This window comes from Corylus avellana, chromosome 4 (genome assembly GCF_965113065.1).
Source record: "Corylus avellana chromosome 4, dhCorAvel1.hap1.2, whole genome shotgun sequence".
Lineage (NCBI taxonomy): Eukaryota > Viridiplantae > Streptophyta > Magnoliopsida > Fagales > Betulaceae > Corylus > Corylus avellana.
Window position 1 is genome coordinate 31,404,087 of NC_142493.1, and position 21,333 is coordinate 31,425,419.

The 21,333-nt window shown below is 33.8% G+C and overlaps 3 protein-coding genes across 7 annotated transcripts; 1 reads left to right on the plus strand and 2 right to left on the minus strand.

Moving 5' to 3' along the window:
* Positions 1-4,217: 4,217 nt before the first annotated feature.
* LOC132178514 (SPFH/Band 7/PHB domain-containing membrane-associated protein family) lies at positions 4,218-7,829 on the minus strand. Its single transcript, XM_059590945.2, has 9 exons — positions 7,598-7,829; positions 6,531-6,651; positions 6,371-6,438; positions 6,234-6,293; positions 5,975-6,133; positions 5,507-5,653; positions 4,916-5,130; positions 4,715-4,823; positions 4,218-4,554 (listed from the first exon to the last, which is right to left on the minus strand). Exons 1-9 carry the CDS (start codon positions 7,718-7,720, stop codon positions 4,450-4,452), a joined length of 1,107 nt encoding a protein of 368 aa, XP_059446928.1. The 5' UTR covers positions 7,721-7,829; the 3' UTR covers positions 4,218-4,449.
* A 3,383-nt stretch (positions 7,830-11,212) lies between these two features.
* On the plus strand, positions 11,213-16,561 carry LOC132177216 (alpha/beta-Hydrolases superfamily protein). Of its 5 annotated transcripts, none has more exons than XM_059589467.2 (10): positions 11,213-11,542; positions 11,619-11,713; positions 11,796-11,893; positions 11,977-12,026; positions 12,396-12,491; positions 12,649-12,738; positions 13,901-13,993; positions 14,332-14,427; positions 15,860-15,925; positions 16,404-16,561. In XM_059589467.2, exons 1-10 carry the CDS (start codon positions 11,360-11,362, stop codon positions 16,551-16,553), a joined length of 1,017 nt encoding a protein of 338 aa, XP_059445450.1. In that variant the 5' UTR covers positions 11,213-11,359; the 3' UTR covers positions 16,554-16,561. The 5 variants fall into 5 exon arrangements, with proteins under 5 accessions (XP_059445450.1, XP_059445452.1, XP_059445451.1 ...); XM_059589469.2 differs by having other exon boundaries at positions 11,796-11,872; XM_059589468.1 differs by having other exon boundaries at positions 11,213-11,536.
* Positions 16,562-17,391: 830 nt separating this feature from the next.
* Positions 17,392-19,398, minus strand: LOC132177217 (PLASMODESMATA CALLOSE-BINDING PROTEIN 2). Its single transcript, XM_059589470.2, has 4 exons — positions 19,151-19,398; positions 18,760-18,999; positions 18,602-18,641; positions 17,392-18,046 (listed from the first exon to the last, which is right to left on the minus strand). The coding sequence occupies exons 1-4, from the start codon at positions 19,200-19,202 to the stop codon at positions 17,767-17,769; spliced, it is 612 nt and encodes a 203-aa protein (XP_059445453.1). The 5' UTR covers positions 19,203-19,398; the 3' UTR covers positions 17,392-17,766.
* Positions 19,399-21,333: the final 1,935 nt, after the last annotated feature.

Genomic DNA, 21,333 nt, shown 5'->3' on the forward strand with positions numbered 1-21,333 from the left:
ATATATAAATGACTTTGGTTTTTTTTTTTTTTTTTTTTTTTTTAAAGAGATTGCATTCTTTATTAATAAGATAAGAATCAAACAAGTAAGCTACTTCCTGATTACAATATCATAGATATAATTTTAAATTTCTTTAACTCAAATTCGATTTATGACACATTTAACCGCCTCTTTGACTAAGTTATGGGCGTTAAGTTTGCGTCCTTTTTAATGTGTTCAATTCTCTAAGAATAGAGATTTTCGGCTGCCTCAAGTGTCAGATAATTTACTTTTTTTTTTTTTTTTTCTTTTCTTTTTAAAATTGAAGAAAAGAGATATTAAAAGGGAATTTAAATTTGAAATATTAGCATCAAATTTAAGGTATTAGTACTAAATTTGAAACATTAACACTAAATTTATGATGATCAAATCTCTTTTGGGTAATACCATCTTTAAAGGGTTAATCTTTCACCCTTAAATTTTAGTTTTGAATCCAAAAATAAGTTTTGAGGCATTCAAAACTAAATATTAACTCATACAAATTTAACTAGCAAAAAAAATAACAATTTTTTTTTTTTTTTTTTTTTTTTAAATATATGTCTGAGCCGCATAGTAGGACTCATTCTCTAATATCTCAACTATTGCATTATTGCTTTATTTTATTTTTTATTTTTATTTTCTGAGCAAATATGAGAAAACAGTTCGTCTACCATATGACCAATTTTACTCCATTTTTTTGCCCATCGCTTTGACCCTATTCACAATGTGCAAGGCATTTGCCTCCAAGATAATATTATAAAAGCTCAGCACTCTACTGAATTTCACTGCAAATAAAGTTGCCAATGTTGCCGACACAACCAACAAATTACGTGCAGTGCTACGTGCTGTCAAAACTACTTTATCATGATCTCTCCAGTGAGAATAGAGATTTTCGGCTGCCACATCCGTGAGACATCTGACTTTTCTCTTCTTTTTTTTGTTAATTCTTTTATTTATTTTTTAAAATTAAAGAAGAAAAATATTAAAGAATAATTTAAATATGAGGTATTAGCATTAAATTTTAGATATTAACACCAAATTTAGGATGATCGAATCCCTTTTAGGTGATACCATCCCTAAAGGATTAACCTTCCACCCTTAAGTTTTAATTTTAAATCTAAAAATAAGTTTTAAGGCATTAGAAACTAAATATTAACTCATAAAAATTTAACCAAAAAAATAAATAAATAACAATTTTTTTTTAATTATTATTATTTTTAATATTTGTCCTACGCATAGCAGGACTCCTCTAGTAATGCTAATTCCTATCCATCCATGGAACTTTGGGTAGTTCTAATGAGAGTTGTTCAGACACTGAAAATCGTGGGGGCTGTTTGGCATCTGACCATTGTTATTTAATAACCTGAAACTGTAGCAAGAAGTAAAAAAAAAAAATTGTTTTACACTGATTTTTTTATTTAAATAGTAATAAAAAAAAGTAAGAATGTTGAGAGTTGAATTTGAGATGAATAGTATGAAAACTTTTTTTGGGTCATTAGCAAACATAACTGTGATTTAGGATGGTTGAACCACTCCCCAGTGAAGAGGGTATTTTTCGATCATATGCAAGGCTTAAGGTATTTAATGGGTGCAATAAATAAATTTTTTTTTTACTACTTATTTTAAATAAACAGTTAAAATCATGCTAACAATAAATAAATAAATGATTCGGCTACTCTAAACCGCCGCAAAAGAATGATTCAATGACCCCAAACTACCGTGGCACAACCACTCTCATTGTAAGTTGAGTAATTCTACGTGACTTACTTGTGTCTTACTAAAAAATAATATGACTATTAAAATCACTATTTAAATTTTTATTAATCATTTATTAAATTTTGATAAAAAAATAATTTTAATAGCCACGTCATATAATACAAATAAGCCAGTAAGTCTGTAACCACGAAAGCCAAAATGTTTTCTGTTTATGTATATATGTATGTATTGATGGCCTGTCTTTTTTTGTTCATTTATGTCATATTCCAATGGGAATAATGAGGTTGTTTCGTTTTCATACGATGACCTGTCTTTGTACTTTTGGGCCCAGTGTTTGCAATTGCGGTCAATAACCGCAGCTGCGGTCAAATTATGAATTAAAAAGATTGATGTAAAAGACAAAAATATCCCTTCTTCATGAGTATTTTTGACATGATAAATCTATGAAGAATTAGGAGTTTTATTTATAATAAGCTATTCTATTAAAGATTAGTAAGTTCTTATAATTAGGGATCCTTATTTGATTTTTTAATTTTTTTTAGAAGATTTTTCTAATTAAACTTAGGATTAGGAGTTGTAACCTACACAAAGACATGATATGAACTTTTTATTATTCAGTCATCAATAATATTTCAGTAATAACCCTGATTCCTAAAGATTTATTTATATTTATTATAGTTTGGATTTGATTAGAATTTGAACTCAAATCAAATAATAATAAAAAATGCCACATTTTTTGTGGAAACAAAATAACTCATTTTATTCTCAAAATAAAAAAGCAACACACAAATAAACGACAAAATCATTCATAGGGCTAGTTGAACAAGAACTTACCAGATTTGAAGCTAGACGACACTTAAGCAAACATACGTATATTCTGCTTTTTAAGAAGAGGATTGTGTAGTACTCGTTTCCATTTTCTTTTTTTTTTTCTTTTTTTCAATATTTCTTCTACATAAGAGGTTGTGTGTTCTTGAAAATGCTCTTCAAATGTATTTTTTTTTTCGAATTTATTCAATAGAATTCTGATCTCCAAACGTATGTATTCAATTTTTTTCATAAGAGGTTGCAAAATGTAGGATTTTTTTTTTTTTTTTGACATGAGAAAAAAGAAGGTAGAGAAAGAAGAAGTGCCATGAACTGTTTTTGTTTTGTGAAGAATAAGAATTATTTGTGCGTTGTTTTTTTTAAAATTTTTTTATTTTGGGAAGAAAATGAGTTGTTTCCTTTTCTTAATAAGATCAAAAAACGTGGCCTTTTTTTAACTCTTAAATATAATGGACGGATAAATTTAGAAATTTGAGAAACCCGAATGCTTAAATAATTCAAGGGGATCTAGACGCATCAAATTTTAGGTAATATTATTTGTAATAAAAAAAATAGATAATTAAGGACATGCTCGGTTGTTGTGAATTTTAAAACTTAGAGAGTTGTTGATTTTCAAAGTTTAAACTTAAAAAAAAAAAAAAAAAAAACTAGGTTAAAAAAAATTCAAACAAAAGGCAAGCAGGAACAGATATGCAGAGATATTCCAGCGAAGAGTATCACCATCATGATATTGCAAGCCTGAAAGTGGGCCATGAATGTCAGGTGAACATGCGTATATGCTTTTTTTTTTTTTTCGAAGAAACATGCATATATGCGTGTGTTGACATAACATGACAAATGTCTTTTAAAAAGTTTTTTGACTTCGTGAGGCTATATATATATATATATATATATATACATAGATCTATATGTGTGTCTACGACTCTACATACATCTTGCATCTATAACTATAATATGAAGAAAGAAAAAGTTAATATATATATAAAAATAAGAAAAGTTGTTCCACAAACGACTGATTTTTATACACATGACAAATTAGGGCTCGGAGTTCTTAATTTTGACAATTAAAATCATGAGATTTCATCTTGTGACAAATAAGTCCAGCAGTCAAATTTTTAACAAAAAACCCTGTGAGCCGTCATTTTGTCAACGTCATACCAATAAAAACATGACATGTGTACCTATATTCATGTCACCATTAGCAATTATGCCTAAAAAGTAATAAAAATAAATAAATAAATAAATTCTGTATACGTCTCTTGTATTTATTTATTTTTTGGCATAGTTGCACATGATAGTGGCGTGAATAATCTGTATACGCATGACATATTTTTATTAGTCTAACGTGAACAAAATGACAACTGATATCTCCTCTTAACAAAAATAAAAAAATAAAAATTGACAACTAAATTTATAAACTTGTCCCAAGGCAAAAATTCAAAACCTTTCATTATCAAAATTAAAAACCCGACCCTTATTTGTCACATGCTAAAACTCAAAACCTTATATGACAATTTTCCTAAAAATATCACTAATTCAGTACATCATAATGAATAAAGTTTTTATTTTTAATAAATTTATCTTCGACTTAAAATAATAATAATAATAATAATAATAAATCGAGCTAGATGCTAATAGAATCTGGGGGCAAAAGATTGAACGTCAACCTGCAAAATGTTTCTAGCTTGTATACATACCAGAAACTAGACATGATTTTTTATTACATCAGGAGTGAAAAACTAGCCGGGAAAAGATGGTTCAAACAAAACAAAATTTAACTGAAGCAACTTTATTATAAATGTTTTCATTTTCACTACTTGTGTGACCTATTTCTAACAGTATCTATTATAATCATTGCATCATGTTGATAGAAGTGAAGATCTATACTTAAGATTCAAAATTCCCCTCCTTAGACGCCTCTCTTGACAGGTCGACAGGCACCTGTTTCAGGAAGTTCCCAAGCAGCCTCTGATCCAAAACCATATTAGGTACCTGGAAGGAAGAGCTACTAAGTAAAGCTTGAACACATACACAGCACATGCTCATGCACACCAGCGCACAGCAGAGAGAGGGAGAGGGAGAGGGAGAGGGAGAGGGAGAGGGAGAGAGAGAGAGAGAGAGAGAGAGAGAGAGAGAGAGAGAGATATCAGACCTTTTCCCCAAAGAAGATTTTTGTATTATCAGCAATGGCGTCGATGAATTTAAGCTCAAGAAATTCCGGAGTAAGCTTCAACTTGTTTGCTTCAGCTTCCTTCATTACACTAGAAAAGTAGAAAAAGCAATACCATCAGTCATTTCTATAAAATAATGTTCATATATATCTTTTCAACCAAAACGAAAATGAAAATTTCACCGGTAGAAATCGGCATCCGCCAGACTCTTTTCCCGAGCCATGTAGATTTGGTTCTCAATTTCTTGCTGCTTTCTGGTACTTTCCTTTTCAGTCAACTTCTGTTCCATAATGATCTTACTGACATTTGCATTCTTCTCAGCTTCACTGATAGCCATTTTCTTTTTTGTCTCTGCCTCTTTCTCAACTACTCTTTGTCTCTCAATAGCAATTAAGACCTAACACAGCAACATCAACACAAAGCATAGAATGATGCACTCTATTAACTTTGAAGACTTATTATACAATAAAGTACCCAATTTGTGGATAGGTGACTGGGTTTGGATGCAAATGCATGCATGTACAGTATATGGGGCATAAGAAAGAGAGCTTGTAATATTAACTTGTTTAAAGAGTGAATTCAATTTTCAGCAATAATTTGAAATCATAAAGATCTGCTAAAACCACATTTAATTTGGTATTTATACTATATATAGAGATGTGTTTGTGTGTACATACATGATACACACACACACACACACACATATATATATATATGGAAAATAAACGAAAGTAAAAGGACCTTCTCATATATTAAGGAAAATGAAAGTGTACCTTAGTACGCTCCTCTTCCATCTGTTCAAAATTGCGTCTTATGCTCTCTGGGATAGTAGGCTTTGTAACACGCACACTGATAATTTCAATACCTGGAGCATAACGTGTGCAGTCACCCTGGAGAGCATCTTTCATCTTTTCATCAATCTGCAAGAGTTAAATGCTTTGTCAATATAACATCAAACAAATAAATAGATAAGGATTTAATAAACTATAAAGGAAACATTTACACCACAAACATTATATAACACACAAGTGCATGGTACCATGATGTTCCACAACTATATAAAGAAGTATAATTATGGCGAGCCTCGTAATAATGCTGGCAACTCAACACCTACATATGGAGGATAAAGGATACTACTTTTAACAGCACCGGGAAGAATTCATATACTATAAAGTTAAATAAAAGTCACAACATATTGTCATCAATAGCTTTAAAGGGTATATTTTGTTTAGTAACCATACTTGATCAAACACATCAATATAGACTTGCTGAAGAGAGTGGGAACTGCAGAACTGGTTGATCTCATGATGAATCTTGTCATATATCCATGTGTTGTCATAGTGCACTCCATAGTTCAGCAGTGTATCATACACATAATCCTTACGAAGACGGTTAACAACCTGAAAAGGGCATTTTAATCAATATATAAACTCAAAACATCAAACCTAGACTGCTTGTAAAATTGTAATGTTACTAAAGAGCAATATCTCATAGCTCTACCTCTATCTTTTCAAAGTTGATCATGACACCACCTTTAGTACCACAAGGAATATCTCTCACCTGCAATTGAACACACAGGACAAAATTAGGCATTATACTGGTAGGATGAAATACTCAATCTTCATTCAAAAATCTACCTGATCCGTCTGAAGAACCACTTGAACAGGTTCATAGTGGGTTATCAATGGCATTTTTAGATGAAAACCTGAAAATTCAAAGTAAGTACGTGCGGGATTCCATAAAGTTCTAAAGAGAGCAACTACTGAATGCAAATCATAAAGAGGACCATAGTCAAACCTGGATCTGTAATCGTATTCAGAAGGGCGCCTCCTCTCCAGTATACCCCAACATGGCCCTCTGGGACTTGGTGCACAACAGACAAGCTATTCTTTAAGGTTGTTGATGATGGAATCACTACCTGCAAATTTTATAATTCCATGTCATACATTTTTTATTTATTTTTTTGATAAGCAATTCTATGTCATAGATTTTTGAACTCAGATAAGTGAATATAACTGCTTATTCCAGTGTATAAGATTCAACTTCTAAAATTTTAATCAAACTTGCATTTCTTCAAGCAAATTACATAATCATCCCATAAAGAAAACACTAAAGCACTTCTCTTTTTTGGATGAATAAAAGTGTAACACAAATTTTGTTCGATGGGCGCAAGACAAGGACTTCCCAGGAGGTCATCCATCCTAACACTACTCTCGTCCAAACACGTTAACTACATAGTTTTGAAGATATACCTTCTGCCAATAACCAAGAAGTAAAAATTTCAAGCATAATGCTGCGATCCCAAGTGTGTACTTGGCGACATGATGTTCATCAATCATGCCCCTTGCATTCAGAAATATTAATATTTAAATGAAAATAGACGTCAGAACCAGATATTTCAACACAAGGTTAAAAAGAACTGTTGAAGCATTTTTCGCTAGATGTTAAAACCAGATATTTTGAAATATTAATGTCTTTTAAACCTGTCTCGCATTAATGCAAGTCCACACAGCAAATAGGAAAACAAAAACTGGAAATAATCATGAATTTCCATATGATCACATTTTTAATCCCAAAATGAAAAGTGAGGATTTTCTTTTTTCTTTTTTCGAAAAATGAGGAATTAAAGTCACATATTACAGATCCTGAAATACAGTTGTGCTCTATAATGGAAGATATCGAGACAAATTAGTAATTGCAACTCAAAGCAGTTACATACTTCCCGATTGACTTGCCATGAAAGTAAGTGAAAACAACATTATTTTGCAAAAAGAAAATCAATTTAATGCTTGATTGAATTGAGCTATAAGCTAAACAAAGATGGAAAATAAGATGATAAAGTATAATCTTCGAGAGGTTTATACCATGGTCACGATGACAATGAAGGCGAATAGGACTGTGAGAATCGCTGAGAAATCTCCGCCGCCGGCGTGGCCACCATGATGAGGAGGGGGAGGCGATGGAGATCCGGCTCTCTCTTGCTCCATAGCAGTATTTTGCACAGTCGAAGCTCTCACTCACGGACTTCCTCCTGAATTTTCTTAGCGTGGAAGATAAAAAGTGTGATCGGGAATTATAAAGGGGGAGAAGGATTTTGGTGTAGTCGAGCAGAGGATATGAATGTGTTATATAAGGGCGATGGGCCGATGGCAGACGTGTCGCGCCAAAGTCAGATCGTTCTGGGCTCCATGTTGTGATTCTTCTTTGATAGTATGCTTGGTTGCTAGGAAAAGAATATTGAGAAGAGTATCCGTAGATGTTGTTACAATATTGTGGTAATTACCTTTTGCCCAGTTTTGGCATTTTTCTTTTATGAATTTTAAGACTCATAACTTCATCAAACTATTATCTTATGATAAAAAATCTCTTTTCGTTAGTCAAAAGGGTTAAAATTGACGGTCAACGGTCATGTGCAAGTCCTGTACCATTTTAAATTTTTTTTTCTACTTTTATCTTCACTTCAGACCGAAAAAATGACGCTTATACCCTCCTAAACATATTAACTTTATTTGTTTGAAGTGAGAGTAAAAGGAAAAGAAAAAAATTTAAAATAGCACATAACTTGCACATAATCATTGATCGTCAATTTTAATTCTTTTGACTGATGAAATAGAGTTTTTTATCATAAGATAGTAATTTGATAAAGTCAGATATCATAGTTAGTACTTCATAGGAGAAAGTACTAAGGCGCTGGATTTGATTACAATTGATTTCTTAACCATCAATAAAATTATAATATTTAGTGTTTTTCCCAATTTTTTTTTTTTTTTTCCGAGCAATACAATAGTGAGTTCTTAGCTGTTTCCCTGGTTGAGGCAACGAAGAGAACGAGAACCTTCGAGTAAAGCACTGTGAATTGACGGGGTAAAGTTGGAAAAAGCAAATTACTTTTCAGCTTCGTATTTCATTTCTGTTCAGTTTCCAGCTTCGTCTACTGTACGGTACATGTAGATATAGTTGACCGACTTTTTTTTTTTCTGTTATTTGTTGACCGAATTTTGTTTTTTATTTGTTCCTTCTAGGCCAACACTAGTTCTAATCCTCAAGAGTTCGTTAAAAAGCCATTTTCACATATGGTTTATTATTATTACAGATTACAATCCACTACATTTTTCTCTATCGTTTTAACATGAGGGAATGCTCATGGATAATTTTTTTTTTTTTTTCCTTTTTAATATTAGATTATAAATAATTAGCAAAAGGTTAACAAGGGAATCCAATGGGTTTTGTGTGAGCTTAAACGTTTTTTTTTTTTTTTTAATTGAATAATGAAAAAGGGTTATAGGAGAGGATATTTTCCTTTTATCATCTGGATGGAGAGAGAATATGGGATTTTGTGAAAATACTTCAAAAAATAATATGGAAAACGGCCTTTTTAACTAAAGCATGTGCACGAAATTTGGCACTACGATATACTTTCGAAGCATTCTAGCTTTGAAAGGAAGATAAAACTACACTAATATTAGCAATACAATTAGTAAAGTTCCAAAAAGAAAAGAAAATATGGTTGTTAAAGTCTAGAACCACTAAAATAGCATCTCCTTCCAAAGAGTGATAGATGCAACCCAAGGAAGCTGCCAAAGGAATAGACAATAAGGTTGCAAGGCATATGAAGAATGAAGCTTTTGCGTGGAGCTCCACCAATGGTACCCCTCTCATCACTAACCACAGCAGTCGCTACAGAAAAAGAGCCCTTAGTAACTTTGGTCCAACCTACCGCCAAAGGCACCCGCAAGGAAGGAAGAGCAAGCTCACACCAAGCCGCAAGGTGACAGTTGAAGCTACAGGAGATTTGATAAATGGCTTTGCTCGGTAAGGGCTGTAAACCATCATGAATTAAGAGATTCTTGCACCTCCAAATAAGATCCAAAATAAGAGCCGCAAACAACTGAAATTTCCTTACTTTAGACTTTGGGTTAGTATATGATATAATCCAATTTAAGATTTATTATGGACTCCCTTGAAATTTATATCACTTCTTTACTTTCATAGACTTAAATCATTTCCTCATTTTCATTTCCATCCTTTGTTTAGGTTACCATTAAGATCTATGAAGCCTATTAATAATTGAGTAGTAATTTACTGGAGATCGGCGTGCATGAACAGTGTACACACCGGTATTATAATATTATAAAATATTATTAAAATAATATTTAAACAATAATAATAATAATATAACGCACGCCGGTGTCAAGTAAATCACGACTCTTAATAATTAATGGTTGCAAAAGAATTAAAGATCAATTTTTATTTTTTATTTTTTTATGAGAATGAGAGTGTCCTGGGTTCAGCTATGATCTAATTGCTGGCCGAAGCTGGCCCATGTGGTGCTGCAGAAGAATCAGACAAAGGAGTCTTGCTTTCTTTTTGTGTTTAAATTTTGTCTGGTCTTCTTTCTTCTTTGCGTCACCTACACAGTGCTGGACCTACTGGTCAACATTTTGCTTCCCTTTTTTTCGCTGAAAATTTGTTCTCTCTCTCTCTCAATTTCAATTTGTTTTGTTTCTCTGCAGCTCTGTGCTACCCCATGAATCTTCAGCTTGTTCCTGCTGTGTGTGTACGTTTTTTTTTTTGTTTCTTTCTTTTTGTAGCAGATTAGCAGGAGCTCTGCTCTAGGCTGTAGCTGGCAGACATGTTTGGTCCTCACTTTGGTTTGTTTTCCTTGTGTTTAATGGAACAACTCTCTTGTTGATGAGACACGAATGAATCAGTACAAATGAGAACAAAAATGTGTCCCTTCTCCACCATAATTCAACACCTGCCTCCAATGCAAGACATATTACTTGTACGTTTTTTTCTGTATTTTTCACTTCTTAAAAAAATAGTTTATTGCATTAATACATCATTTTACACTCGATATTAGTTATGGAACAATTTCACAATTAGGCTTCCAAAACAAGTTCCGACAAATAATATAATAAACCATGCACATTTAAGCTATTATTACTCTCTTTATTTTAATAACATGTTTGTGATTGTGTTTGAAAAATACAGTATTTTTAAGTTAATAAGTGTTTTTTTTTTTGACAAAAAATAAAAAATGCGTTTTGGTCATTTTTTAGATTTTTAAAAGCGCTTTCAATTTTTTTTTACCAAACAAATATTTTTTTCTTCAAATGAACTTTTTGAGTGTTAAACGCTTTTAGACCCCTCAAATACACACCTGAACATACCCTAAAAAATAAAACTGTGATCGACCGCAAGAGGTGGCCCGGCAATCCCTTTACTTTCTTTTGCTTTTTATTTTAATTTTCTTTAAAAATTGACATGGTTCAATCTGAGTCGTCCATTCACGAAGGAACAGTGTGAACGACCGCAATGGGCTACACTAACGAATTTGAGGCCCAAACGATGGGCTTCAAAATATACATTTGGGGCGATCTTCAACATGACTTTTGTTGTCGCCCCAACAAGTCGAATCCGTGATAGAAAGACAAAAGGTTAAAAGACGCGCCAAGAAATCGCGTGAGTGAGTTGAATTCAATAAGACGCTCCACACCACACTCTGCTTCGTCTTCGACTTGAAACGGATAGACAGAGCAGAGCAGAGCAACCGCAACTGCAGTTGAGTTGGGTTGGGTTGGGGGGCTCGCCGATGCTAACCTCACTCCGCGGGTGACAAGAAGATGCTCGCCCTCACAGCCAGCCCCGCACAACCACCAATGCCCTCGAAGAGCAGCGCGCCAAGGCGTTTCGGAATCTTGTGCGCTGGCGCTGGGTTCCCTCCCTTCCTCCCCAAAGAAGTCGAAAATATCAAAGACCCATCCGCTCGTAAGCTCGCCTCCAGGATTGAGAGACTGCCTGTAACTGTAACTCTCAGTCCCCTACCCTGTAAGACTGTGCTAGATATCGTATTGAATACAATGTGCTTGCCAAAATTCGCAGGTCAGCTTCTCGGAGGGTTGTATAATGAGTAGTTGCGTGAGGCCGTTGACAAAGAGCAAGACAAGTCCGGTGGTTCTTCTGCATGGTTTCGACAGGTGTTTTTTAAGGATTACTGTTTGTTGAGAGATATTGTTGGTTCTGTTTGTGTTTTGGAGTTCGCTACATCTTATTATTCAGCTCCTGTTTAGAATGGAGGTATACGTACCCGTTGCTCGAAGAGGCTGGTATAGAGGCTTGGGCTGTAGACATTCTTGGTTGGGGTTTCTCTGATCTGGGTTCGTTTATCTGCTTCTCTTTTTTATCTTGTTGCTCTTTTCTTGTTTCTTCATTTCTTTTTCTTCTTTTGCATGTGTGCCAGAAAGGCTTCCACCGTGTGATGTGGCATCCAAGCGCGAACATTTTTATCAGGTTTCATGGGTTCTTTTATCCTTGGCTTGTGTATGAAGAAATTTTACCGCTAAGATTTATTTTATGATGGAAGTTTCAAAAAATTACAGAAACAGGGAAATAACATTAAATGACAAATTTTGACAGCTTTTATTTCCATTTCCGTATAAACATGTCGTGGGCTAAGTTTTTGTACCGCTGTTATAAAGCTCGGATTCAATTTACCCATGTTAGTGAACTATCTAACAAAAGCAACAATCAATCATTCAATTGTATATTTGAGTTTCGTGGGTATTTATATAGTCATTGGCAGAAAGAACCTATTGTCGATATGAATGATACTAAGGAGTTTTCATCCATTGTGTTGGATTTGTCTTGTCTCGACAACAGCTATGGAAGTCATACATCAAAAGGCCGATGATTTTGGTTGGACCAAGCCTTGGTGCTGCTGTTGCAATTGACTTTGCAGTCTACCATCCGGAAGCTGTGAGTAAATTAAATAGTTGAGGCGTTGAGCCTATGATTATGCACCATCAATTCATTTTGTGAGAAGATACAAGTTATACTTTAGTAAAAAGTTGTTACAATTGTTGCCTCTTAACATTTATGAAAAATCATTGTTTCTAGTTCAACTTTTTTCCAGGTTGAAAAGCTGGTTTTAATTGACGCAAGTGTGTATGCAGAAGGCACAGGAAATCTAGCAAATTTACCAAGAGTCGCAGCATATGCTGGGGTAAGTTGTCCCATAGAACCTAACATCCAGACTACCATCAATTGTAAATTATTTCTGTTATCAAACTTTATTGAAGGGCACCACCTCATACAAGTTGCATTGTCTTTGCTCATTGCCTAAGCCCTAATTTATGTTTTATTGTTTTACTTCAAGTTTTCCTTTCTCGGTAATGTCTTCAATTGAATTGTATCATTCCTCTCTGCAGCATTTGGTCTTTTTTGTACATGACCTAACCTTCTTAATATATTTTTCTCTGTTGCCACTATCCATCTCAACATCCTCTCAATGAGTGCTTAGTCAGCATCAATCCTTTTGGTTATAGTTCTTGATCATGATGCTGGTGTTTGGCTGTTAACATGGACCTGTATTTGTTTTTTTATATATAAATTTGTATACTTGATTCATAATTGTAATTGACATTAATAAAGAACTAATGCTTCAGGTTTTACCATGAGGCTTGAGAAAAAGGATGAAAAATTCTCAAATAATTGAAATCAGATGTAAGTTTTGAATTGTGCTGTTCTGGTTTATTGAGCTGAAGGAAAATTTACTTGGTACAAAAAAATTGAAACTTTCAGTTTCTGAGGTCTAAGTATATGTTTACAAAAAAATTGAAAATTTCACTTGATAGTGAGTTGTTACCTCGATTCTAAGATATTTCTAGATTTCCAACCACATTTACAGCTGTTGCCCTTTGCTTTCTGGATCTACCAGCACTAATTAGAGAGAGGAAGAGCAGCCTTACAATTGCCTTAGCAACCTAACATTTTGCATCGTTATTCATGAATACCTCTTATAATCTGCAATAACATTTACTTATCAAAAAAAATCTGCAATAACATTTTCAACTACATGTGAAAATATCTCAGAATTAACTATTGAATATCAATATTATTGATGAATTCATACAGAAGATATATTCTTGTTTTGGTCTACGCTTGGTGTGATTCCCTTTTATTCTGCACCAATTCAAAGAAACACGATAGGAACTATTGGTTGTGCTCCCTTTACTGTTTGTGATGATAAGGAGATTTTTAGCAAGATCTAACAGACTTTTCCCCTTCTTTTCTGGTGACCAAAAGTGGATGATATGACGATAACCCATTCTTATCTTCTCATTGATATTGCGTTTAATGGCATGACCCACACTTTTTTGGATCAGGTATATTTATTGAAGAGCATCCCACTGCGCTTATATGTAAATTTGTTGGCCTTCACTGACATCTCATTTAGTACCAGCTTAGATTGGGCTAATGTGAGTATTTCCTCTCAAAGAAAGTACTAGTTTTAATTGAAAGTGGAAAAAGAAATAGTTCAATATCATTTTTGTTACTATATCATATATGTTAGAGAGAAAGCGACAAGTGTCCCTATTTTAGAAGGTTGTGAGGTGTCTCTATTAGGTGTCCTAGTGTGAGGTGTCATAATTCTAGAACATTGTATTTACTCCTATAAATACACTAGTATGAATGAAAAGTGAGTGAATTTTGGAATCACTATATTTTCTTAACAATATATTCCAAAATGTATGGGATGCTGCAGTTGTGAACTTCAATTCTGATGATGTTCTTTTGTTGTTATATCTTTGTCTAGGTGGGCCGCTTGCATTGTCTATTGCCTTGGTGGGCAGATGCAGCTGTGAATTTTATGATTAGCGGGGGTTATAATGTTCGTGGTCAGATAGAACAGGTATATGCCAATTTGTTTTGCCTTTTAAGTTAACAATTGTTAAAATGTCCTTCAGTTCTGCATATAGAAAGGAGGTGCTCTTGTTATAGGATGATGGAGTAGGAAGAACACTTAGAAGGTGAACCAATACAATTTGCATATCAACTGGTATCTATGGTGCATACGAAAGAAAACATTTGATGTGGTCTTGGGGCACATTGTGTTCAGCAACATATATCCTTAATTGATTTTTAGGCATTTAATGCTAAATGTGCGAAACAAGCTATTTTTTTCACCCCTTGTTAAATAAGTTTGCTGCTTCTTTCAGAATGCACTGAAAAGGCTTAACTAATTATTTATTGGGAAACAAAAAAAAAAAAAAAAACAGCATACTATACAACTAAAAAAAAATCGAGAAAGCCCATTATGATGGGTTTTTATAAATTCTCTTAATATGCAAGATCATTGTAACTTTCTGATGGTTTGAAAGATGGTAAGTAAAGCCTTGCATAAACTTCAGTATGATCTCCAACATGGAAATTTGATTGGCAGATGCAACTCTTGCCCTTTTTTATTTTTTATTTTTTTATTTTTTATTTTTTATTTTTTATTTTTTTTTTAATTTTTTATCACGCTTATTAATTTCATGCTGCTTCTTCTCAACCACTTTTTTGAATCTCATGTTCCTTTAAAATTTGTTAACAAAGTAATACCTTGTTTGAGGGATGTTCCTCAAAATATGGCAGTTTTTGTACATTTTGTAGGAATGTTTAATGGCTTTAATAAATTTCATTGACAACAGTTTGGTAAGAGCATGGATTTATGACAAATCACTTGCTTTCCTTGCATCATTGTTGCTCTTTATATGTGTGTGTGTGAGAGAGAGAGAGAGAGAGAGAGAATGGATCCTGTCAGGTGTTTTCCTTTAGTACTGTGTGGGAATGAAGGTGACATAAGTGCCAGATGAAGATTTACTAGCATATACCTTCGAGCCATGTTCTAGTTTTGGCCCTTTTTTTTTTCTTTGGAAAAAATCTATTTTACCTCCCCTGAAGTTTTAGGAATTTTTTAATTTGAACCTCAAAGTTTAAAAATTGGCAATATACCCCCCTAATGTTTTAAAAATTTTCAATTTAAACCTTCCGTTACTAATTTCCATCAAACCGGACGAAAATTTCTAAAATTACATAATTAATCTCAGGCTTTTTTTAAAAAATTTTGTCTAATTTAACGGAAATTAGTAACAGAAGGTTTAAATTGAAAATTTTTTAAACATTAGGAGGGTACATTGCCAATTTTTAAACTTTGAGGTTCAAATTGAAAAACTTCTGAAACTTTAGGGAGGGTAAAATAGATTTTCCCCTTTTTCTTTCTTTTATGATAATGTAGATATCTCAGGTGAATGCCGAAAAGTTCTTCTTTCTTAAAATGCTACTTCAATTTTGTTTTACAGGTAAAGCAAAAGACACTTATCATATGGGGTGAGGATGACCAGATCATTAGCAACAAACTTGCAGTGGTTAGTAAATTTTTATGGATATAAAGTATACAATGCTTGCATATCATCAATGCTTGTTAATGCGTTAATGTGTTAATGTGCTTGACTAGATCATTTGCAAAATCTAAGAGATGTTTGTTAATATGTTTTAGGGGGTGTTTTTTGTTTTTTGTTTTTTGTTTGAAAAAGTGTTATGATGTGACATAAAGGTAAAAACTGTTTTTGCGTTTTGAAAAGTGTTTTCTGTTTTGAATTGTTTATTAATATATTTATCTTAGAAAGAAAACAAAAAACAAAAATGTAAACAAATATAGCCACGTTCTATCCATTATAGCTCGTAAAACATGCTCAAAAACAAGTTTGTTTGAACGCATCCCAAAGAGAGATCTTGCCCGTGACAATTTTTCTAATCTATTTGACCTTCCAAGAATTGAATATTCCGCCTTATGACCATTTGTTGATTCTGTTGGATTAACTGGCTTGCTTGGTTCTTATGCAGAGACTGCACTGTGAACTGCCAAATGCAATTATACGACAAATACCAGATTGTGGCCACATCCCTCATGTGGAAAAGCCAAACGCAGTTGCCAGATTGATTTTGGAACATGCGCAAGAAGATTGTTATAAAGAGATTGAATGTGTTCCCTAATATTGAAGGTCCACTCTCTAATCTCTGCTTAAATGATATAAAGCTGGTTGTTCACCCCATTCATGTGGTTTGGTAATGTAATCCTCCCATCAATTTATTTAAGGGGGCATTGTAAATGCAGAAACGATAACAATTTTGCATTCCATCCATCCTACTTGAAGGTTACAATCCAGCTTTATGTTATTTGCAATAGATATAGATGCTGCCCGTCATTTAAATATACTTTATCATCCTGTGTAGAAAAACTGGTCAAGACTCATCATCCATGTTCATGAACAATGGTTAAGCGCGCTTTTGAAGACTGAAAAGGACTCATATTGAAACTTTTTCTTGCAAAGAAACTCATTGAAAGGCAATTTTTGTTAACCTTTTTGATACTGCTATAGAAAGCAATGGATATGGATGCGATACTTCTGCATGTGAAGGATTGGATTCACGCTTCAAGTCATTCCTTCCTTGTTACTGATTCCTTTTAAGGGTTTTGGTAGAAAAAAGCACTCGTTATCATGTCATGTCAGATTTTAGAGCTTGTGGTTGGTTTCTGACAATATCTCAATGGTTGGTGGATTGTTTACAACTGTACCTCAAAGTTGCAGGAGAATCACTTCATCATGACTCATGAGATGGCCAACGCACGTCAAACTCAATTATTCTGCGGTGGTTTTGACACTTGGCCTACCATTAAATGAATGGCTCAGAAGGTAGATCTCTTTCTAGCCTCCAGGTTAAACCATCATAATAATAATGTCAAATCTTCAGTCGTACGCACCTTTACCGGTGACCCAAATTGTCAAAAAAAGAAGTGCAAGAAACGTGTTCGAATTGTAGACATTCACAATGACAAAAGCACTGATTTACTTAGTTTTACTACTAGGCCAAAAGAAATTACGTAAGGTAAATGGGGTACTAGTAAAAAAATACTACCTCTCTAGATATACAACAAAAAGGAAAAACTCTAAAAAGAAGAGATCAGGCTCTCTACCCCAATACAAATAGCAGTCGTGTCACCACTCAAAAAGGAATCAAATTCCCAGCTTTTTTTTTTTAACATAGAGGAATACAAGAGAGGAAAAAAAACAAAAAAAAAATCTTAGTGGGGCACCCAATGAAAATTACAAGCCTACCCCTCCTGACGTGGTGACATCTAATCCACACATCAACCCCACTAAATTATACCTCCTCTATTAACTATTTTTTTTTTTTTTTACCTTAATCAGCCCCACAGCAAGAGTGAGCACAAGGTCAGAGCAAGAGAGAAGAACATGCCAGTGCCTCTGGAGAGAGCAACACCTGCACTCCCGTCGTTGATGCCGGTGGTGCTGGTGGTTCCGGTGGGACTAATTCCGGCGATAAAGCCCGGGGGAGGGGGGATGAATGAGGTTGTGGTTGGAGTTCCGGTTGTGGGAGTTCCGGTTGTGGGAGTACCAGTTGTGGGAGTAGTGGTGCTTGGAGGAGTTGTGCTTGTGTTGGTGGAGGTGCTTGTTCCTGCTTGGCTGAATACAGGAAAACAACAAGGATGTTAACTCAAAATACCTAAAAAATATGCTGTATAACATGCAGAATACAGATGGGAGGCTGAGATCTGGGGAAGAACAGGACAAAGGAACTTATGAAATATCAACATCATGACAGATCGGCTGTAGTGAAAGATGTGAATCTATGTGCTAAGATCTATTGCCAAGAAAATTATGAACACACCTTGAAAAATTAAGTGCTATAATGCAAGCTGCCATTGCTTTTGCAAGCAAAATCAACATCATAGCTACCATTTAGATGTTAATTATGACTCTGGGTTTACAAAATCAAAGTGGAGAAAGTGACACTTTACCTAAACTAAAGGGCTAAAAGAAAAGCACAAAACAAAGAGCAGGGAACTGGGTTTTCACAGCAGAATAATTTCATCAGTATGAAGAATCTACACGAAAAAAGAAGAATGAAACCCAACAACCTTTAAGCCACAAACAGTGGGAAAAGATCCAAACCACTCACTCAAAAGCAGCACATACAGGTAACAGATTCAAGATAGGAGGTGAGAATAAGAAACATACCCGGGACTTGCAGGATAAACACAGCTAGCAGAAGCAACGGCTGTAAATCACCCAAAAAAAACGAAGATAGAAATCAGTAAATGTTTTTTGTTTTTTTTTTTTTTTGTTTTTGTTTGGATGAATGAATTTTAGAGGATTGCAGAGGTGAAAAGACTTACTAGGGGCAGTTTGGCTAACGGAGGCAGTGCCAGCGAAATCACAACTTCCCTGAGCTTGGTTCTTCCTCTGGTAATAGCTGTTTACAGCATAGTCGCAGTGATTCTTTACAGTGTTGGGTTGGTAGCAGGAGCCACTTTGACTGATCGGGGAACAGTCCGCTCCAGCTCCGCAAGCATAATCCAGCGCCTTCTGAAGGGCTTGATCACTCAACCCATCTTTGCAGAAGCAATAACTAGCAGCTATGGGAGAAAAAAGAGAACAGAAAAAATTAAAAATTACCCATCTCAGAAAACCATGAGTCATGATGACCCAAAAGCTTTACATCAAAGGTTGGGAAAGAAAAAGAAAAAAAAAAAAAAACACACAAAAATCCATGAGCTGGTAGCTTACTTGAATGGCCAGTGAGGGCCAAGAAAAGCACCAGATAGACTAGAACAGCCATGATTGATGAAAACTCCTTAATGGGGGGAGTTGGTGGAGCTTGAGATCAAGAAAGCTATGTGTATACGAGAGAAGAGAGAGAGAGAGAGAGAGAGAGAGAGATGTTGGGTTGGGGGTACTGGAGATTTCTAGACAACAAAACGAGAGTGACGGTGGATAGTGGAGGTGGGCGTCTGTATCTGATCCTTATATGTTTTTAACGTGGTGAAATAATAGTTTATTTAATTAATATGTATACTTTGTAGTAAAGATTATATACTATACTATATAAATAATGGGGGCGAGCGAGTGATCTGGGGAACTGAGCAACCTTGTGCTTTTGTCACGTATTTGACTATTGGACTTTTTTAACGGTCATAAACTCATGTGGGTGATCACTGATCACAACTTAACCCAACCTGGTTTAGGTTGGTACGTACTCTGTCAGTCTGTCTCCGGCCCTACGATGGAGGTTCTCTCAGATCATTCCCTTTTGTGCTGTCCACCATGAGCTACCATCACTTGTCCTCTTCAAACATCTCATATTATTTTTGTTTGACCTTTTTTTTTTCTTTCCCTTTTTTAATCTATTGCTTTTTTAATATACATATATAACTGATAAAACAAAAAACAAAAAAAAAATTCATGGCCAAAATCACTATTAAATTTAAAATTAATAGTGATTGATCTAAAATTTAATAATAATTTTGAATGTCACGTGTAAAAGTATAGGATTAAGAGTGTGTATAACCTTTCTCTTTCTTTTTATCTCTAAACAAATTCGTAGAAATTTAAAGAAAATAATGGGAGAGATGGGTCTTGAGAAATTCTGATAAAATATCAACTTCTGTTTTTAAGGTAAATTGTGATTTGACATGATATTAGAGCCAGGTAAATCATAATTTCGTTAATTTGCCCTCAATTTAATTAAAACATTTTATTTGTTAAGCTTTTAAGATAAATGATAAACTTGTCAGCTTTGTTGCAGATGATTTGATATGAGTGAGAGAGAGAGAGATATTTCTTCTATGGTGAAAGAGAAGATGAGTGACTTATGTGAAGGGATAAAGAGAGATGACAAGAGAGTTGAGAAAGCGGTAGAGATAAACAAACAAAAGACAATATGTTGGAGTTTTTTTTCTTTTATCTTTTTTCCTTTATTAGCTAAATTTAGGCCAGCACAGCAGTATGTTTATTATGCTTTCATTCGGGGCATCAACATCTCATGCTGGTGCATGAATCATGAAAAAAATACTGATAAGCATGGAATGGATCCTAATTAAAAAATAAATAAATAAGAAAAAGAAAGTTGATCCTGATGTATCAGGAGCGGGATATTTTTCATTTCAAATGAATTGTAAAGTATCTAGATAGTTACAATTGAAGAGTATTTTGATTATTTCACTTTTGAGGAAATAAAAATAGAGTAATTTTAAAAGCCCATCTTATATCTCTCTTAAGTTATTCAAAGAATGATGTGACTATTAAAATTATCGTTTAATCAAAATTTAATAATAATCAATCACAAGTTCAATTGTAATTTTAATAGCCACATCATTATTGAAGGGACTCAAAAGGGATACGAGAGGAACTTGTTGCACTACTCCATAAAAATACTTCTCAAATATAATCAACAGATATTCACCGGTTCAAATGAAATGGTCTACCAACCCCCAAAAACTAAGTTGGCATGCTATATATTGTGGAATAGGTATCTATTTAGAGCATGTTTGGGATTGCGTTTGAGAAATACAGCTTTTAAGTTAAAAAGAGCTTTTGGGCAAAAGCTTTATTTTTAAGTTTTTGTCAAAAGTACGTTTTGACCATTTTTAGGCTTTTTGAACCCTTAAAAAACGCTTTTTATTTTTTTACCAAATGAGTACGTTTTTTTCAAACGGATTTTTTAAGTGTTAAAAGTACTTTTAAGTATCTCAAACACAATTTCAAATAGGTCTATAGTATAAAATGATGAGTAATATTATAATTATTATTTTTAAACTTTAATGTTAAGATAATATTTCTCATTTTTTACACTAAATAAATATTTTTCCCTTCTATATATTGTTAGATTTTACCCTCTCTCTTTTTATTATTTTATATAAAAAATAAAAAATGAAGATCTCTGTTTATATATAATAGCAAAAGTTAGTACA